This window comes from Neolamprologus brichardi, chromosome 13 (assembly GCF_056152115.1).
Source record: "Neolamprologus brichardi isolate AB-2024 chromosome 13, ASM5615211v1, whole genome shotgun sequence".
NCBI classification, from domain to species: Eukaryota; Metazoa; Chordata; class Actinopteri; order Cichliformes; family Cichlidae; genus Neolamprologus; species Neolamprologus brichardi.
The window spans coordinates 19,837,218-19,857,938 of NC_142116.1; the positions used below are offsets into that span (position 1 = coordinate 19,837,218).

The 20,721-nt window shown below is 40.0% G+C and overlaps 2 protein-coding genes across 2 annotated transcripts; both read left to right on the forward strand.

The window, feature by feature from the left end:
* The first annotated feature begins 84 nt into the window (after positions 1-84).
* On the forward strand, positions 85-2,933 carry prr18 (proline rich 18). The gene has a single exon (XM_006800824.3). It carries the CDS (start codon positions 239-241, stop codon positions 1,004-1,006), a length of 768 nt encoding a protein of 255 aa, XP_006800887.1. The 5' UTR covers positions 85-238; the 3' UTR covers positions 1,007-2,933.
* A 12,788-nt stretch (positions 2,934-15,721) lies between these two features.
* On the forward strand, positions 15,722-19,168 carry tbxtb (T-box transcription factor Tb). Its single transcript, XM_006800825.3, has 8 exons — positions 15,722-16,023; positions 16,110-16,374; positions 16,478-16,612; positions 16,919-16,980; positions 17,081-17,142; positions 17,230-17,406; positions 17,728-17,860; positions 18,619-19,168. Exons 1-8 carry the CDS (start codon positions 15,818-15,820, stop codon positions 18,887-18,889), a joined length of 1,311 nt encoding a protein of 436 aa, XP_006800888.1. The 5' UTR covers positions 15,722-15,817; the 3' UTR covers positions 18,890-19,168.
* The last annotated feature ends 1,553 nt before the right edge of the window (positions 19,169-20,721 follow it).

Here is a 20,721-nt window from a genome sequence, read left to right on the forward strand (position 1 = left end):
TTGTTTGGCGCTTCTTGCCACGCCTTCCTGCCGGCTCCTGCATAAAGCGGCCGGGCTGCCTTGTGTGAACCAGTTGAACTCCAGTCAGCGCGGACAACAGGTGCACCGCAACCCCCTCCACCTTGTCTCTGTTGGATTATGCCCGCAGAGCGCCGGTCGTCGCTTTACGCAGGGCTTCCTCTTCTGCACTCAAAATAATTTGCACGCTTTTATATCCTGACCACTTCCAGACACAACGATGCCTTTTCCACCCATCAGCCTCCACCAACGGATCTCATCGCCTGGCAGGGAACTATTCGGGAAAAAGAAAACCAACGGAGTGCCTCCTCAGACTGAGCAAACCAGCAAATCTTGCGGAGAGAGAGGGGGGTCGGATAAGGAGAAACAGCCCACATCTTGGGCATCGGCGAATTTAAGGAACTTGGGGCGAAAACCCCAGCAGGACAAAAATAAAAGCCCCACTCAGAAGCCCGGTGCCGGGCAAGAGACCCAGGGAAAGCCGTCGTGGTTGATGGTGCCCAAACCTCAGGATTCATCTGAAGGAGTCAGGCGCTCCAGCTCCATGGACTCCACGAGACAACTCAGTGGAAAAGAGGAAGGGAAGAAGGAAATTCAATTTACACTCAGTCTCACCCCCGAAGCCATTCTTGTCATCCAAAAACGGAATCTAGAAAAACAAATGATGGCAAAGCAACAAAAGTGTTGCGCCGGCACCGATTTTCGGCACCGGCGAGTTTTTCCATCCAAAAAGACGCACGGGGGGTCCAAGGGCTGCGCGCCGGCCGCCAAAGCGGAGAGCGCGGAGCAGGACATCACCGCCATCGTTAAAATATCTCTGCTGAATGACCAATACAAGTACGATGATGTGGAGTATGAAGACGAGGACGGGGATGTGGATGAGACTGTTGTAAGGAAATGCAAAGAGTGGCTAAAAGGGGTCGAAAATGCCGCTGCTTTGGGAAAAGTCGACAAACTTTCCGCACTTCCGCACCTCAAAGGCTGCTGACACCTGGCTTTGATGTCTTGTTGTTAAGCCGGGACTCTCAGTGTGATGGACTCGTGAACAATGTGCAATTGGTGTAGATCTGTTGCAAAGGCATCCTGAATTTTAATCTTTTCAAGTAAACGTTAAAGGGAGGAAATCCACGTGTCTTCAGATGAATGTCAGTTTGTTAAAGAAATATATATTAAAAATAGATGTCAATGCGTTTAAAAAAAGTCAATTAATTAAGAAAACGAATGAAATGAGGAAATTCCATTGGAATCATAAAAAGTCAAGAGGGAATCATTTACATTCCCCATCAAAAACAGGATTTTAAAAGTATCCAGCAGTGCTTAGGGCTCGCAGGGATATTTGCTTTGGGAGTTTGATGCCTGTTCATTATTTTATTTCTTTCAGTTTTAGTTAAATACCTTTAAATTCTCGTCCTTTGCACGTGGTTTCTATTTTTTCAGTGAGGCGCCTGTGGATTGGCAGAGGGGTCTGCTCCTTTGTGTGGGAGAACAATAAACTGTCAACAACAGAGCTCTTTGCCTCTGCTCCTAAAAACCAAATTGAATTGTTTATTTTTCCTCTCATAAGAGGGTTATATCCTTTGCAGGGATTTACCAGTGGTGTACAGTATGTAATGTTTACTAAATATTTGTACTGTCACATATCTTTTCAGTTCATTAATTTAAGCGAATTTTAAGTAAAAACATTTTCTTTTTTTTAATTATGCAACTGTCTCGATCCTTTTAAATCTTAAAAAGCCGTATTGTGCTGTGCCTCTTAATTAAAAAAAAAATAATAATAATAATAATTTGCAGTCATTTAGATTTCTTTTACACTTCTGGCCAGTTTTCAAACAAGCGTTTTAAAGGCTCTTTGTTGCCACTGTAGCTACCTGAGGCCATTTGGGCATTAGTGTTCTAAGCGTCTTAGATTTCCTGTTAAGCAGGGTTCACAAGAGTACTGTAGGGCCCAGGTGCATGACCCCTTTAGGAAATTACCTCCAGACTACCTTACGTATCACACTGGTATTAAAATCTGGTGAAATGCCACATCTACAGGACTTGCTGCAAAGTAGCTGTAGTTTGAAGTGAACTATCCTGAACGTATGCTGCTCAGGTAGTCGTCCAGGTCAGGGGTGCAGAATATGGCTGTTTTAAGAAGAAAAAAATAAAAATAAATAAACCACACATTGGAGTTGCAGATCATTTAAGCCATAAAAAATGGCTTATGCTTTTGTTTGTTTTTTTAGAGTCACACCTGCCCACAGTGCATTGTATTGATCGTTAAACTAACATTCAAATGCAAACCTCAGAACACAAATTCAGTTTCTATGCACGGCCAAATACATATTTGAAATTCCTTTGTATGGAGATTCTCATTTGCAGCATTGTTCTCTGTAACTTGGTAACCAGAGTTTTACTCTGTGTGTGGTACATTTTGAACTCTATCACATTTCAGACAGAGGAGTGTTGTAAGTTTAAGACACGACAGCTTGTTTGGCTCACACACCAACAACTGGTAAGGCATTTTAAAACATATACCTCCGCTCGTAACCTCAGGTAATGCTGTTGTTTGGCAGACGTTTTATTAATGGAAAACCCCCGATTTTTTTAGTGTATTGCCTCTTCTCAGTAAACAGTATCTTGGCAATAGAGCTGCCATAAAACTGGAGTGCAAATACCTGCATCAATCAAGCGCTCTTCCCTCTATTGCAGATGTATTACCTGTTGGGGACAGGTGTTTTATATGACACACAGTTGTTTTCTTCTTAAAGGTGTTTCATTCAGGAATGGATTCAAACCTGCAGCAAATAATCAAGTGTCAAATACATGTCCGGCCATAACTCTGTAAATGTCATTGTACAGTGTGTAACACCACAGACTTTCTCCACTGTGTCATCTGGATAAACAAGCAAAGCTTCTACAATAAAGCGTTTTCTCCTGAATAGATTTTCCCTTTCAGTCTCACAAGTGATTTGGTTGTTGAATGCTGAGATCATGGCTGAGCCATTACAGCGTGTACCAAGACTCGTTTGGTTCTCCATGGTTCCTGTAGTGATATTATCAACTGGCTTAGTGACCAAAAGTTGTGTAATCCTCTTCTATTGTCTCATTTCTATTGCGGTCTTGTTTGTGTGTGTCTCTCTGGTATTCATTGCTGGCTCATATGGGCCTCAAAGCCAAGCTATTCACGAGTGAGTCTGTCCTGGGGGTAAGAATTGCATCATTATCTGTGAAGTAGCTAAAATGCTTGTTGTCAATAGGAAAAGTGCAATTTGAAGGATTGGGGGCAGTTGCAAAGGGCGGCTTGGATAAAAGTGGAAACTTTATCTTTAAACCGCCCTTCAAGCCCTTTTGTTTTCATCTGGGTTGTGAAATCCAGACCAAGCTGGACTTTTTTTTCACCTTTTGCCACAAACCATTTGTTTACACATGAATCCATCCAGTCCAAGTGACACTTCTGTTTCTAGATTAGGAGTAAAAAAAAAAAAAAAGAAATAAAAAGAAAGGCTGCGGGCTTTCTGTTCACCACACTGTACTGTGATCACTGTGTGGGAGAGTGGCGCGGTACAGCAGGGCAGCTTCATTATCGTCCCCTGATTTATAGTGGCAGGGAGCACAGATGGATGCTGCCTTCACTGTGTCACTGACACTTTGCACACAGCAGAGAGAGCAGAGAACTGCAGGTCCCTTAGCTGTGCCGCGACGGCATCACTGTGGCAACGGAACTGATAAATCCCGTGTTTCCAGCAGCTTTTGTGAGGAAGGACAAACCCGACATTTCCTGAACTGAGTCGGCCAATAAACTTTAGTGTTGTGGTCATCCAGGGTGAACCCCTCAAGACTGAGGCCTTTTTGCCAGGAACAAGGCAGCCTCAAAAAGAAGGCTTTGATCTGAGAGTGCTGTCCTCCCACAAAAGCTAAAAGATGTTTTATTCTTCATTTAAGGATTACATGAGTGAGAGTAATCTCCTTTGGCATGTGTTGTATAACTAATAATGAGGACACCAGGGGAATGAAGAATATATGTGGGCATGTTTTCATGTTTTTTCCCACCTCAGGACAGAGTTACAATGACAAATACATGCAACACAAAGGGGGGGACATAAACGTTGTATAAAAAGGCACAAACCTAAGCTGTCAATACACAGCAGCATGCATGCTATCACTCCCATAAGGTTTGCGTTCCTTTTTTGCTTTTTATAACACCTACCGCATCCTGCGCTCCTTTTTTGGTTTCACATTTTCTTTTTGCACTTTTACCAGATTTAGTGCATTTGAATTAAGGTGTATTATTAGAAATCTGTCCACAAACCTTCCCTGTGCAGCATCTACTAGGAACCATTCATTATCTGGATTACGGAAAGGACACTGCTGCCTGATGATATGCTCAGAGTTATCAAGAGCCACACTGAAGATCAGGGAATAGGATGAAGGCTTAGTGGGAGTGAAGGTGGGCATATTCCTGCAGCATATGGTCTTGTTTCTTTTTATTTACTTATTGGCTGCGCATTGCAAGAACACAATGTCAGGATGTTGTGTGGGAAGATGCTCTTGGCAAACGATGGGATTACAAAAAACAAAAAAAACATTCTTTTTTAATCCTCAGGCTCCCACAGCATCTAAAGTAGGTCTTTACTGTTGATAGGCAGGGAATAAAGTCAACGCTCCGGAGGAGGAAGGCAGCTCGTGGCAGCAGCCAAGTTCCAGAGAAAAAGGCCAGGACCTCCACATCAAGCACAGCTGGAACAAGTTATAAAATGATGTAATTACGCTATAATGTTTAAGACAGTTTGTAATCATTTAGTTACTCATTCTGCATCTGCAGAAAAAACAAAACAGTGAGAGAACAAAGTTCTTTGATCACGATAATCACAGCAGTCACTTTAGCATGTCCACATTTTTGGTCGGTACTAAAACACTTGTCTCTGTTTTATGTTTTATAAACGGTTTCCATCCGCTTGGTGTCTTTTTATTTGATTATCCTACAGCGCCATCTAGAGGCCTACATGAACGCCTCTGCGATGCTCTCCATTGCCGCTGTGCTAAGCTACTGGAAGGTCCACTCACAGAGGTCATAGCTTCAGCAGAGAAATGAGACACCCGGAGCAAAGTCAGAGAATAAAATATATAAAAAAATATATATATAAATAATGTGACCGTGTGAAATTTAAATTTGAGTTTCTCCACGACTGTGAATCTGGCAGTAATTCAGGAAAATCCTCAGCTGAACTTTGCAGTTTAAAAAGAATAAGAATTAGGTCTGAGCTCAGCAGCACCGGCTTCTGTATTTGAAATGATTTGTTTTTTTTGGTTCGTAAGTGACCACCAGTCCTACAGAAGCTTAATGCACCGAGGAAAATGAAAAAATAATTAATTAAATAAATTGTATGAAACTGGATATATTACAGTGCACTTTGAGACAGTCAAGGTGTCAATTTTAGAATTGGCTGCACTCAGTAAACAGTGGCTGCGTTCATTTATGGCTAAATTCAATGAGGTATTATTGATTCCTCTTATTTGTCTAGTGAATTGGACTTTGTTTTAGCACGTTGCTCTTTTAAGAGAGCCTGTGCTGTTCTGGATTGTGGGCCTCTTTTAATGTGGCGACGACATTAAATGTGACAAAGTTCTGCTCACTGAGAGTCACACGAGTCTTGTATTTTACCATTTGTAGACTAGAAAAGTTCCAGATGTAAAGCAAAAACTCAAGGTTTCACTTTCAGCTTGTTTTAACAACGTCAACTTCACATTCTCTCTTTTTTTCCCCTAAATTTGCACTCACATAGTTAATATACTCACAGCAGCAGTGAATAAATTGATCCTATAAATGTAGTGCACAGTATGAGTCGTTCGCTAGACTAAAACTAATCCATAGCTACTGTAGTGTGAGCACGGTTTAGTCAAAGTGCAGATGATGATCAGATCTTTTTAAGTTGATTTAATGGAAAATTAAAAAGTTTGGAAAATCAATTTTTTTTTTTTAGCATTTCATAATTAGGTATACGTGTTTCTTGGTTTATAATATTGATATGAATATTCATTATTGTTTTCCTTTATTTATATTCCAGCTTATGTAGTCTTGAAATGTCTGTCTGCAGCTACTGTGTTGTACTGTGAGTGACTTTGATTTTGACTTCCACATGTGTCTTCTGACTGGGTGTAAAGAGAGCTATACTCTTCACAGGGTGCCTGGATAGAGGGGGTCTAATGGTAGAAAGATCCTGTCTTATCTTCCTATCCTGTAAAAGTCAGGCTTCTTGAAGGGGATCTAAGTGTCCTCTGTAATGACTTCCGCTTAAGTAGCAGGAGGAGACAAAAGAGAATGCAATAAATTACTTCAGAGGCCCTTTGGAGGAATCTTTTGCTTCAAATTGCTGAGCAAATAAAACTACCCTTTGTTTCCTCAGAAGATCGGGGCTCTGTTAGACATGGAGGTGAGGCAGCAAAGGCCAGAACACCTGCTGGGGCCTAATTGGTCCCGGCTACTGTTAATGGCTTCCTGTGGCTGCTTGTTTACTTCTCATTTGTTTTCTGCGCTCTGTTTCCCGGCCGCTAAAACAAGGGACGCTCACTTTAAGATTCTATATTTTCACAACTCTCTGTCCTTCTCTGGCTGTCTGCCTACGTCTCTTTTCTTTGTTCAGAAGGAATAAAGTTGGCCTTCTGAAAGTTGCAGCACATTGACTCTCACCTGAAGCCCCTCCCCACAATCACTTAATACCTGCTAACTTTGGACCCTACACATAATGTAAATGTGCAAGAGTCTTTAATCATTTCTGCACTGTGGTTCATCATGACTTATTCTGTCCATATTGAGCTTTTATGGGATCTTTGACCTCCAAAAGCAGTTCTCTGAGTACCTGAAAACCTGGAGGAATTTTACAATTGTCTCAATTACAATATTAACCCACCAGAGCTACTGAGAAGTCTGCGGGATTTCAGGAACAACTGTTAAGTTTTAACCATTATTATTATAACCTTTATTATGAAAAAATATCAGACATAAACATGTAAAACAAAAAACAAGCAAATTTCTTTTTTGAGTAACATGTCACTGGAACATGTAAAATCAAAGGTTTATTTATTAAAATAATTCATCATTAAAGAAAATATACTAAAACTGGATGCATACCAATCAGGTCGGGGTGTAAACATAAGGCCGGGTTTCCAAAGTATTCAAGTATTTCATATATTAAATGACAGAAAAGTTTCTCTTTTTTCCCCAATATATACTATAGAAATATTTCTGTTTGTTGTCTGTTAAAAAAAGACATTTTAGGACATTTAGGTGAATTAACAAAAACTTTGTGGTTTATTAAAAGACAGTCTGGGAAACGAACAACCACAACTTTAGCCTGCAATTTTGTTCTATTACACATTTATTCATTACAATTTAACCATAAAGACTCATGCTGACACATTTATGTCATTTGCTACAGCAGCATTTCTTTATCATGTGAAAAACAAACAAACTGAATCATACTGTTGAAACTGTCCTTATTTTTCTTATAGTGAGATGTCTCAGGGAGACACTGTGTAGTTAAACTTCTTTTCACTGACAGAAAAGGGTGTTTCACTGATGTGGCGCACGTAAGACCAAAGTGGGCTGTATGTGTTTGAATCCTTGAATCAAGTCAGTTTCACTTAATCAAATTCCATTAAATGTAATTTTTTGACATTGTGCTTATGTAACAAAATTACATGGAATATGTATATGCAAACAAATTATTTAAAGTTAGCATTTTGAGCATGAATATTTTTTGAATGTAGCATCAAATGTTTGTCTATTATTCCTATAGTCTTACAGTAGATTCCCAAAATCTCAGGACCAGCAGTATGACTGGAGTTTTAACTTTCCAAGATCCACTCGCTGCTGTGGTGGAGGGAGATGCTACTCAGCTGCGGAGAGCCCTCTGGGCCTTTGTTTGCACTGCAATCAAGAACAAATAGTCGGTGTCTTGTTTAGCATGGACCCGCCTGTAGGAGAGAGCTGATTACTCACACAGAAGTGAGATGACCAAACACAATCTGAACCCTCTGCAGTGGAAACTCAACTGCCCTGGCAGCACCTCGGACTCTTGCAAACATCATCCAAGAGGGAAATGTTGTAATTATGTCCACTGCAAAAAAGACGCAGCAGTTGGGCCAGCGGTGTCGCTTCATGCCAGCACTGCGAGCAGATGTCGGAGTGTTTGGAGAGTTTCTTTTGCTTTAAAGCTTTATGGGTCTTCAGGCAAATAAAACTCCATTTAACAGAAATGGCAGGGGTAATGCAAGAGGCAGCGAGACTGTGAGTTGCACGAGTTGTGGTTCCACTCATTATTAGTTATGCAAGCACACTCACTAATATGATGTAACAACATGTGCTGTAGTTTTAAGAAACTTTTCATGTTACACTTCAGGGAATACCCATTAAGTGTATACTGTTCGATTCACAGCTTGTCAGGCAAAAACACAATTTTTGTAGTTTTTCCTCTGTACACAATGACAGTGGATTTTAAATCAAACAATCAAGGTGTGACTGAAGTGTGGATTTTAGCTTTAAAAAATGTGCATGTGCCTTTTAGGAATCACAGTCCTTTGTATACACAGCCTCCCCTTTTTTCAGATGCTCAACATTAATAGGATAGACTAAGAAACATTTAGGAGGGAATGTTTTTACACCTTGTTGTAGACGCTCAGCATTTCCACTGGTTAGATGGTTTTCACTTGGTTAGATATTGTTAAGTTGTTTTTCTTAATCATGGAATAATTCTGTCATCGTTGCACTTTAGCTGTGGTGTTTGGTCTTTCAGACTTTTGGTGTTGCTGAGCTGACCATTGCATTTCATTTTTTTTTTAACAATGAACCACATCATTGATTTTCGTCCGTCATAAAGTTTTTACTGTGTCTTTGATAGGTTTATTTTGGTGTTTCATCATACTAACGGTGTCCTTCATCTGCACCGGCATATTCTTGGGCCTCATTACATTGAAAAACTGTCAAATATTAATTTAACTTTGTATAAACATTGGTATGTATAAAAAGTTAACAAACATTTTTTTCTCAAACCCATGAATTAAAGAATAAAACCTATATTTTAATCATAACAAGAACATTTAAAAAAAACTGCGCCTCTGTCCAACAAATTATGGACCTAACTGTATGCACATTCTTTAAAGACTTCCAGCTTAATTTTTTGACCTGATATCAGCCAACATTTTCCCTTCTTGCACTTATTAAAGTTTCAGTAAAGTTTACACTCTTTAAAAAACTTTTACTTTACCTAAATTTCAAATTATTTTTGCATTTCCTTGTTACTCACAGTCCACAAGGATTTTTTTTTATACCTTATTTCAGATAATAGATGAACAGATGAACAGTTATATTTCAGACACACACACAAAATTTGTAAATACCTTTTTGATAATTGTGTCATTCATGTTTTACATAAGAAAACTCTTATGGATTTGGACTTTTCTGCCATTCTCTCTCTAACTCACAATACCTGGAAATAAAAACTAAGATTTAAAGAGCCATTTATTGATTTTATTTTTAATCTTAAGCCAGATTTCAGTTCTTTTACCCACTTTTATCACCTTTGGTGCACTTGCTGTTTGCACGTTGTGAATATCTGACAGAACCGTGTCAGCTGGTTTCACTCTTGTTGTTAATTAGCTATGAACTGTGTTTAGTAGGAGCATGTATGATGTTAGTACGAGGCTGTCACCCTCAAGCAGCACACTGGCTTTGAGGACATTAGGAGCTTGGTAAGAAAGCAAATGAAGGGCATCAGTGTGAAATCTCATCGCACAACGCACAAACACAATGAGACAGCAGCTCCTCCTGCCCCTGCTGCACAGCTCTGCCATATGCACATTCCCCACATCCACGAGAAAACTCCAAATTAAAAGCAATTAGAGCTGAAGCCAATCCTTGGTTATGTTTTTACGTAATGAGCCACTTCGTCCAATCTGTCGTACTTTGTGGCTATTTATGTGTTTATTATTAGCTGCTATGATTTATTGGACAGTTCATGCAGTAATTTTCTATCTTTGTGGCCATCTGGTCATAGTCACTTCAACATGTTGAATTTCACAAGTGTGCATTACAGGTCTACAAAATTAGTTTGACCAAAAAATGCCATGTCTGTTACTACAAACTCACCTCAGTGAGTGGAAAATACACATAGGATGGAAGTGGAAAAGTTAGCTCTTAACTTGCAGCATCCTGCTGCAACACATATGTAATTTTTCAGTTTTATATTCATGCTTACAGTGTCATTGAGTAATACTATTTTTTTAATACATGTAAGGCCACAAGTCCACACTGTCCTTCTCCAGTCTTCATCATCTAAAGCTCATAGGGTTTGTATAGATCTGTTACCTGCTGCACTGTTCTGTGAGTAAACGCTGCCTTGCTCAGGAGTCCTCCCCGCACACAGTTTGCACCCAGCTTCCAAAGTGTGTTGTCACCCGAGTGTGCAGTGTTATCGGGTGTGAGCGGCACCACATTATGGCCATGCTTGAGAAGTAGCACTCCATTAGGAATATATTACACAACCAGGGGCTCCACCAAGGGGGAGGGCACTGGCCACCCCAGTGCCCCCCAGCAAGACTGTTCTATGTTGGCGCCTTCCACGCCGATATTTTTAGTGGCCCCCGTATGGCCAACCCAATGGGAAAATTGTGGAGGCGGCCCTGTACACAACACTTTGTGTGCAGGTCACAAGAAATTGTAGTTTTTCTTTTTTGACTAAAGTTCAACCCTGATTTTTTAATGCAAATAAGAATATCAATAATATTCTTATTCTAAACATGTGTTGTCTTTCTAATGATTTCTATCCCATTTGGGGTTTGAATGGTTTACAAATCACTGTGATCTTTTTTATTTGCATTAAGCAGTTTCCCAACTTGTTTGGAAATTGTGTGATTTCCCTTCGCTGGCTTATTGGCTCTCCAGCTCAAATGTAAAACTGACTCTCTTTCAATGTCTGTGTGTTAATAAGTCCAGATCAAAGAAGAGTTCAGAGAAGCTGATCTTCGACAGCAGCCAGGGGAAGGACAAAACGAAGCAAATGTTTCTCAAGGTTAGTGTGAAAACCACAGGGGCAGTAATTCCACTTAAAAAGGACAATAAGAGGTAAACACACCTGTGGCAATGATCCCTAACTGCATCGTCAGGCACACATGCATAGGCCCACACTGACAACATACACCCAGTATAACATGCTACATGCATTTGTCTTTCTTCCAATAATTATAAATAACATCGCAGGTTCATCAAGTAAAATAGTTTACAGTGCATTTTGAAAAATGTTTGCAAAAATGTTTAGCACTTTAGCACTCAACAACAAATATAACTCTACTGACAGCAATCAGCTGATTAGCATATGTGTTATACATCAGCCTGCCCCAAACTATAGCGTAAACGCTGTTTCTAGACCAGAAAAGGTCTAAATGTGCATTTTTAGTCTTATTTGGGGCTGTCTGGCAAACTGAGCATGATGGAAAAACTACAATTCATATTTTTTACACTTTTCTTTTGCACAGATGAAAGCACTTTATTATATAATTCCTCTGGAATTAAATTGAATTTTAGTCTATTTCGGACATTGTCATGCGGTTATACTTACATGCTGGAATAAGGACAAAACAGAAAAGAAGATAAGAGGCAGCTCTGTGTGCGTCTAACAGTTACTTCAAACAGACAGGCCAAAACATCTCGATAGAAGCGGAAAGATTCCCGAATCACTCTGTTGGTTATAAAAATGTTCATATGCGTATATGAACATCAATTTAAAAGTATTTGTCAGGGAGAAGTTTTTAGTCTTCATCCCATTTCCTTGCCTTTGCTTCATGTTAAATGCGGTGGCTCTGTGGTGTGGTGGTTAACACAAAAAGCAAAAGCTTTCTGGCTTTAGACTGTGACGAGACACAAACCCAGCGATTGGGGGGGACAAGCCGAGTGTCCATCTCCAACCTCCATTGGGAGGTTTACATCAGGAAGGACGTGCAGTGTATCATCTGTGCCACATCAAACAAGCAGATCTGCTGTGGTGACTCCTTGGAAAATAAGGGAGCGGCTGAAACTACCTACCAGCTTTATATTTTATGGCTTGACCTCAAGTACTTGATAAAAAAGAAAAAAGTGTTATTTCCCAAAATGCAACTATTTCCTTTAAAATTAGAAAGAAATGTGCCAAGGAAAAGCCGCATTTACCCATAGACTTGTTGAAGTTTCCTGATCCAATATTAAATTTAGAAAACTTTATAAATAGTATCCTAACAGTTATTAATAAGGATAGAGAGCATTATTTAAAATATTTACAGTAATTTAAGGGAACGGTGGCAGAGGATGGTGAAGAGACTCAAAAAAGTGAGAAAACCAGAGAAGAGGTTATGCTCAGGTGCTGAGATGAGCATATATGGACAAGCATGCAGGATTCATTTTTTCTCTCACCTCTGTGTCAAAGTGGGCCTAAGCAAACAGAGGGTGAGCCTGACTGGAGGGAAAGCAAGGGAAGGCAAACAGTGACTGGTCAAAGCCAGGAAGCATGTGGGAGCGTTAAGGTCGCCTCAGTGCTGAAATCTCAGATCCACTAGCTCTGGAGAAAACTCCCCACCCTATAGGCATCCACAGGCTGTCAGTGCTTTAACTGAAGCCCTGCACTGGAAGTACTGGTGTATAAATGTGTTTTACATATTGACTAAAACAATGAGAAAACCCCAACAATTATATGACCCCCAGTGAGTAAGTGGTTTGGCAACAGTGGGAAGGAAAAACTCTCTTTTAACAGGAAGAAAACTGACAGAACCAGGCTCAGGGAGGGGCGGCCATCTGTCACGATCAGCTGGGTGTGAGGGGAGGAAGACACGACAAGTATGACTATTTATGGCAGCATTAGACTCTTTAGTGTGTTTTTCACAGTTGGAAAGTTACATTGCTTCTGTCTATCTTAATACAGAAGTCAGCTAACCTAATCAACAAACCAAAATGAAGAATATATGTACAGCCTTGAAGTCATTTTTAAGCAGAAGAAATTTCTATAATGAAAAACATTCAAAAGTAAAAGTGCAGTTCAAACAGATATTGAGGTTGATCATCTCTCAGTTGATTTTCACGAGTTGTGCCAATGATGGCGAGAAAATGAAATCAAAAGCCAGTGAACAGCTTATTATACGATAAGCAAATAGGTTAAAATATGCGAAATGCTTCTCTTTTTTCTCAAGATTCAAAACGGAGACAATACAAGTTTAAATCTTTTTTTCTCAGGTTTGCTTGAATTGCACCTGCATTTCATCCTTTGAGGATTGAGGGGGGTGGGGGTGGTCTGGGAGGGGAGGGGATCTAAAGCTCAATGGAGATCAATGTTAATTCCCAGTCCTGCTGACCCACACCAGGAAATGGCCTGGTGTGACAGTTAGCACCAGGTGGGGTGTTGGAGGAGAAGAGACAGGCGCCAAATGGGACACTAGGACTGTGGGAAATGACACCTCTGACTTTTAAACCATTTCTACCTCGGCTAATATACAAAGCGGTTCCTCTTTTTAAATGACTAAATAACTAATAGAAAAGGAAGTTATAACTGAATGAAATGCTTTGCACTTGTAGATAAAAGAGGCCGCATTCACAGCCAGAAGCTTGACTTTATGAGGACCTTCCAGGCCGAGCTGATTGACTTGACTAGAATTTAATGCTGCGTCTTCAACTTTTCTATTAAACAGACAATCCTTGAGATCCCTGAGAAGAGCAGGAACGCAGATATTTACGTCAGTCTTCTGAGGCAAAGATACGCCCTTTCTTTAACCAACATGGTTTCCACATAAAGGTTGGTAAGTGACATGGAAAGTTTAACCTTTGTCTGTGAGATCTTTTTTGTTTTTTAGTAACATTCATATTCATTGAGGCGACACAATCTGAAGACGTCTTTCAGCTTCTCTTTAACCTGAGTGGGATTTGTTTTTCTCTGCTTGCTGTGAACTCTGGTCCAGACTGCTGGACACAGAGTCAGACTCACTGTGCTGGCAGGAGGAATGAGGCGCCCAAGATTTGGTTAGTAACACAAGCCAACCGCAACACAACACCACAGAGCTATACTGGAAGCTAACACGTGGGTGCCACAAACTATCTGCTTTTATCATTTGTTTTTATCTTATTTGTTATTTCTTGGATGCCACCATGGCAACGGCAGTATATAGTAGTTATTTGTGAGGGTGACACTGCTGTACTAAATGGATGTAAATCACTTTTTCATTTAGTGAGTTATCAGTGACTGTGTTTTTTCTTTCTTGTTCTACCGTAGGTCCTTCCAAGCACGGGCTCCAAGCAGGAGGGGAAGCCAGCCCGGCCTATCGAAACAACGGGAAAGTGTTCAGACTCACAGACCCTCGCATCCCCAACACCTGAGCAGGGTGTCAGGTGCATGAAAGCAAATATGAAAAACAAAAACTGTTTAGACCGATGTTCACGTGTGAGTGTTTTCTATGCAGCCAGCAGAGTTTTGAGACTTGGGTCTGTGACACAGGAGCCTTCAGTGATTCGCTTTTCAAAAGGTAAAGGTTCTCAAAGTGAACTGTTTTCTTCAGGATTCAAGATTCTTTACTTTTGTGTCAGTTTGTTTTAATAAAAACATTCATCTACGCTCACCGGCTTTTTTAAGTTTTAGTAAAATGATCAAGGATGTTGTTGTTGCACTTTGTGTGCGTTTGTCTAGATCTCTCATTCATTCATCACTTAAATTAAATTTGATTGGATAGAAGTGAACTGGGGCTCCAAAAGTCAAGATGTGCCTGAGGTGATTACACTATATACAGTACAGCCTGGAAAGCATTCACAGTGTTGAATACTTACATGCTACATGTTTTTTTAAATACCTTTTTAAGATTTTCAGTCAATTTTTTTTCTGTTTGTCATTATGGTCTATTATATGAAGGTTTGAATAAAGAAGTGCTGTGAATACTTTCCACATGCACTCTACATTATATAATAATAAAAAATAAATGGCATAAAAGTGAATGAGTAAGACATTGTCCCACAAGCCACAAGGCAAAAATAAAATATACACTAAAATTTTGACTATAACGAAACATCACTTCAGACCTTTTTTCTTAGAGGAAATGTGTATGACTCTCCATAAGAGATTTAGAGTTGTGAAACTTGGACTAGTTCAGTCAAAATAATTGGAGTTAGTATTATTTATTTTTAATTCATGTGGATTTGTGAACTTTTATTTGAATTTTTGTGTGTGTGGATCACTGTGTTGTCATTTTATTTGTTTATCTTTGTTCCTTCCTTTTTTGTTGATTTGTTTATGTTGGAAAAAAAAAACAACAACAACACAGAACTGAAAAGGTTTCAAGCTGTAGCTCAGAAATAATTCTCATAAAATCGGGCTGCCATCAGTTTACAATAAAAGTGAAAGAATTACTCAAACTACAGCGTGGATCTTGTGAAGGCCAGCTATGGTCAGCGATTTGCTTTCTGCAGGTGTGGCTTTGATCTAAGTGTCAATGTTTACAGGTTGATGTAATAAAGAAGGTCAAACTGCTTTATTCAAAATGCTGTCATCCTGTGGGCCTCAATGATATGGCCGCTTTCAGCCAATCTGCAACAAGTCTGCTAAGATCAAAGAGGAGATGAGCCAACCACCTCTCCTCCAAACACCCATCCTCAGCTGGAGCTTCTCTTTAGCCTTTATAGGCAGGAGCTGTGAGTGACGTTCAGCTTCCTCGGACAGAAGTTGTTTTTCTATTTGCACAAGGAGACGAAAGAGATTCTGGAGCAGCTTTAAGGTTATTCAGTAAGCTACGTGTTTCAGCCCTGGAGGTACTGGACAGAATGGCGACAGGCGCTGGCGAGTGTCCGAGCAAGGCCGTTCAGTACCGGGTAGATCACCTCCTCAGTGCGGTGGAGAGTGAGCTGCAGGCCGGGAGCGAGAAGGGTGACCCCACGGAGAGGGAGCTGAAAGTGTCCTTGGATGAGAGCGAGCTGTGGCAAAAGTTTAAAAACCTCACAAATGAAATGATAGTTACAAAGAATGGCAGGTGAGCGCATGGATGGATAGACTGATGTAAAACACAGTTCTAACTTTCTTCCGTTTTTTAAAAAATGTGTGACTTTATTTTTTAAGGCGCATGTTTCCGGTGCTGAAAGTGAGCGTGTCTGGACTGGACCCGAACGCCATGTATTCCTTTTTGCTGGATTTCGCGTCTGCAGACAACCACAGGTGGAAATACGTCAACGGAGAGTGGGTGCCTGGTGGCAAACCCGAACCTCAAACTCCCAGCTGTGTGTACATCCACCCAGACTCCCCAAACTTCGGCGCGCACTGGATGAAGGCTCCCGTCTCGTTTAGTAAAGTCAAACTCACAAATAAGCTCAACGGAGGAGGTCAGGTAAGTGCAAGGCAAGTTCGTGCCGTGTTTTTAAAATGAAATACACAATGAAAATGCGTTTCAGAGACACAACATAGCTACATCTGTGTTGTCGTTTTTCCAGATCATGTTAAATTCTTTGCACAAGTATGAGCCACGCATTCATATAGTTCGGGTTGGAGGCCCACGGAGGATGATCACCAGCCACTCTTTCCCAGAGACACAGTTTATTGCAGTAACGGCGTACCAAAATGAAGAGGTAGGCAATGCACCGATTTAGGTGTGTGTGTGTGTGTGTGTGTGTGTGTGTGTGTGTGTGTGTGTGTGTGTGTGTGTGTGTGTGTGTGTGCTTTAGAATAAAATTAGTTTAGCAAGAAATATGGTTAACAGAAATGGAATACAAATAAAGTTTAATGTGTGCGTAATTTACGCACAGCTTTTGCGCACGATTTAGTTTATTCGGGATTTTTTAATTTGGGGTTTTGATTTTGCTCGTTTGTTTGTTTAATTTTAACAAACCATATCCACGTTATTTATACTTTTTTTTTTAATATTTGGATTTTAGATAACTGCCCTGAAAATAAAGTACAACCCTTTTGCCAAGGCCTTTCTAGACGCAAAGGAGAGGTAAGGATACATGTGAAGTTTAAATTTTGCATTAAAGTGTGTGAAAGGGTTTTCTCAAACAACACAACAAGTAGAAATAAACCAGTCTTCATTCTTGCAGGACTGATAATAAAGACATACGAGAAGATGCCAGTGAAAACCAGCAATCTGGTTACTCTCAGTGTAAGTATATCTTTTTTTTTTCTTTTTTCATTGTAATAAGCAAGTGGTACTAATCTTTTCCTTTATTTTCTCCTCTCATGGAGACAGTGGGTAGCTGGTTTATTCCAGGGACAGCTCCTCTCTGCCCTTCAGCCAGTCCTCACAGCCAGTTCGGGAGTCCAATCTCCCTCTCGCCATCCCATGGTTGCGAGCGCTACTCCACTCTGAGGAACCACCGCTCTGCCCCTTACTCCAGCCCGTATACCCATCGGACCAACTCACCCAGTGAGTATCTCTCTGCACCAGTTACCTTCGTATAGAATCACACCACTTCCTTCCCCAACTATTAACAAGAAACTCAAACAAACGTTACTGAGCTGGGAATGTTTTGCATTCCTTTGGCTTTTGTGCGAGCGGAGCCTAAGAGCTGTAAACAGCGTGGCTTTGCACAAGGATGTATGAGATTCACCCCTGTCACTGTCTGGGGGACTAGTCCTGAAACATACAGACAAAACAACAGGTGATAAACTTTATAATAAAGATATATAATTTGACTTTTGACAGATATATCCAAAACCACTGAACACAGATGTCTTTGTGTTGCAGCCAGTTTCTCAGACAACTCTTCAACCTGTCTGTCGATGCTTTCAAGCCATGATAACTGGTCCAGTCTTCAGATGCCAACACACTCGAGCATGATTCCCATGGCCCATAACTCCACCTCTGGTACCAGTTCTAGGTTTGTGCTGTTTTCTTCTGCTTATTTTTCACTGACTCTAGTCAGAAATAATAGGATAATCACAAAAGACAATGAAAAATCAGTCCTTGGATGTGCAAGATCACAAATCTTCTCTCAATTATTATCTTTTTTAGTCCAAAAGTATTAGTAAAGCATTAGGAGGAACAAGAGTTTGGTTCACGTTTGGTCGAAATGATCATTTAAACATACAAATAATTATACAAGATGCAAATAGTGCATTAATAATACTGGCGAGAAAGGAAAAACACATATATAAGGCAAAGATTTCAGCTAAACTAGATTATAAATCAGTTATTTGTAGCAAAGGTCCATTTTTATGCATTTTGAAATAGATCATGTACAAAAAGAATTACGTTATTAGAAGTTAAAATACTTAAACTGGCTCTAACACTGAAGCTTTAAAGAGTGTGAGGCACTGACTTGAGATTGTTTGTTTGTTCTCACAAACAACCGTTAGATACAAAATCCATACAAAAAGTAGCATCATCAGAGACGTTGAATAGCTCTCCTTCATTTCTCTCAAATTTAGCTTTTCATTTTGTCTTTTTCACTTTGCAAAAACTTAATGATCTTAAAGTTTCAAATGATCTTGTTCAATGTGTTAAAAAACACAATGAACAAATACAACACATTAAAAAAAACTTTATTGATGCCATGTCTGAACATTTGAATGAGAAGCACTTTTAAAACATCCAAAGAAGAGACGAATGAGAAGTTTTCTGTCCATCTCTGTCCAGTCAGTACACCAGCCTGTGGTCTGTGAGCAACTCGTCACTCACTCCAGTGTCCCAGAATGGGGGGATAAACAACTGTCTGAGCTCCCAGTTTCTTCGAGGGTCCAGCAGCCACTATCCCACCCTGTCTCATTCAGCAACAGTGCCCTCCTCTGGCTCTCCCATGTACGACAACAGTACGGCCACAGAAGTGCACGATACGGCTCAGTATGACCTCTCGCCACTTGGCCGACTGCCATCCGCCTGGACCCCAGTTACGCCTCCGTCCCTGTGATGAAAAATTCTCTTCAAGCTGAGAGAAAAAGAGAGAGATCGCCATGAAACCTCATGCTTTACCTGATGTTGGTTTGAAAGGTGAAATTAGTTCTCAAAAACATGATTTGGTCCTTTAAACGTCACTGATAATATTCGGTCAGTTTCTAAGACATTTAAACTGGTGCTAATGAAAAGCAGCAAAGGCTTAAATTCAGCCTTCGGAGGACAACTGAAATAGCTGGGGGGATTTTCTTTTGGTTTACTTTTGCTTGAATTCATTCAAAGTATTTATTCAAAAAAGCAGGAATTTTAAAATGTTAATCTGCTTACATTAAGCATAACTGCATAACATTCACTGCAGTAAGCAACAAAGATGTACAGTTGAAAAATGTTAAATCGCTAATACATTGTTTATAGTGTAAATGGGAAAGGAATCCAGCAAACTGTAAATAGCTAAGTGAGGGGTTTGTTCAAGGTTTTTAAATGAAAAGTGGAATCCATTGTCAATATTCTGCAATCTGACATTAAAGATCATGTTTCTCATATCATCTCTTTTACATTCTCCCATTGTCCTTTCATTGTCCGTGTGGTTTTAATCATTTAGTCATATTGATTCAACAATAAAAATAAGGGACAAAAGGTTTACTGATTTTTTTTAAGCTGAAACATTTCATTAGGATTGTGCTATTTTATTTTAAATCATTTACACTATTCACACTGACTTCAGCATGTGCAGTATGTCTTTCTGCTTCTCCTTCCAATGAGCAAAGAAGAATAATTTTACACATAATTGTGTTTTCACAGGACTCTCTGCAGTCCTGTGAAAATGTAAGTCCACCTCATGCTTCAATAGCTTGCAGAAGCACCTTTAGCAACAACTTGAAGTAGGGTCAAGTTCTGGGTGAATTTGTCAGTCTCTCGCATCATTGTGGAGGAATTATAGCTCACTCTTCTTTATGACCAACAAGCCCAAATTATTAACCCTACACCGCCGCCGTGTCCGTCCAAGGACATTGTTGCAGAAGATTTGTGGTTTGTTCAGCTGCAACTTTGCAAAAGTTTAGATAGAGATGTTTAATCCTGTCAACCCTTCCAAGCAAGTCATACTAGTTCAGTCTTTTTCTAATTGTACTGTTGTAAAACGTAACATTTGACATGTGAACTGAGGCCCGTAGAGTCCGGGATGTAGCTCTTGCCTGGTCTGACCTTTGGGTGAATTTGCTGGGATTTGCTGGGACAAACTGCCAAAACTTCTGCTTTTATAGAGGTGGTCACGCTTGCTGATGATCAATTAAAGTACATATAATCAGCAGGGCTTTAATTCCTATGGAAGCAGTAAGGGTGTGCTTAGTTTTTCATAGACCTGTAGGATCCTTGAAAAGTTTCCTTTTCACATGGCTGTAAGTAGATTTGAGGAAGGCAAGCTAAACCACTGGAGGCTGAAGTGCTTGAGTGTGAACGTCAGGGTGACAAATCTCAGAGAACCACACAGCTTTTGTGCTCACACCCCGTTTCCTTTTATATCTCTGTGGGACGTTTTCTTGGACACACATTAATCTGTGTCTGGAAAGTTGTGTGGGTTGTCATTATGAAAAGAATAACTTACACCCTGCTCAGTTTCACTTCTTAAACCTTGACGTTTTCTATATGCTGAAAGATTTTCAAAGTAGTATTGTAGTTTGGAATCTTTTTGGTTTGGTATTTAAATAATATTCTCATTAAATGCACAAACTATAGCCTGTTCGGCTCCCCATTATTATGCAAAAAGCTCTTTAGCACCGTGATGTCAGAGTGCACGCCCAGGCGTGTTTCTTGTTAATTAAGTTAGAAAATATTAAGTCGTGTCAGTGC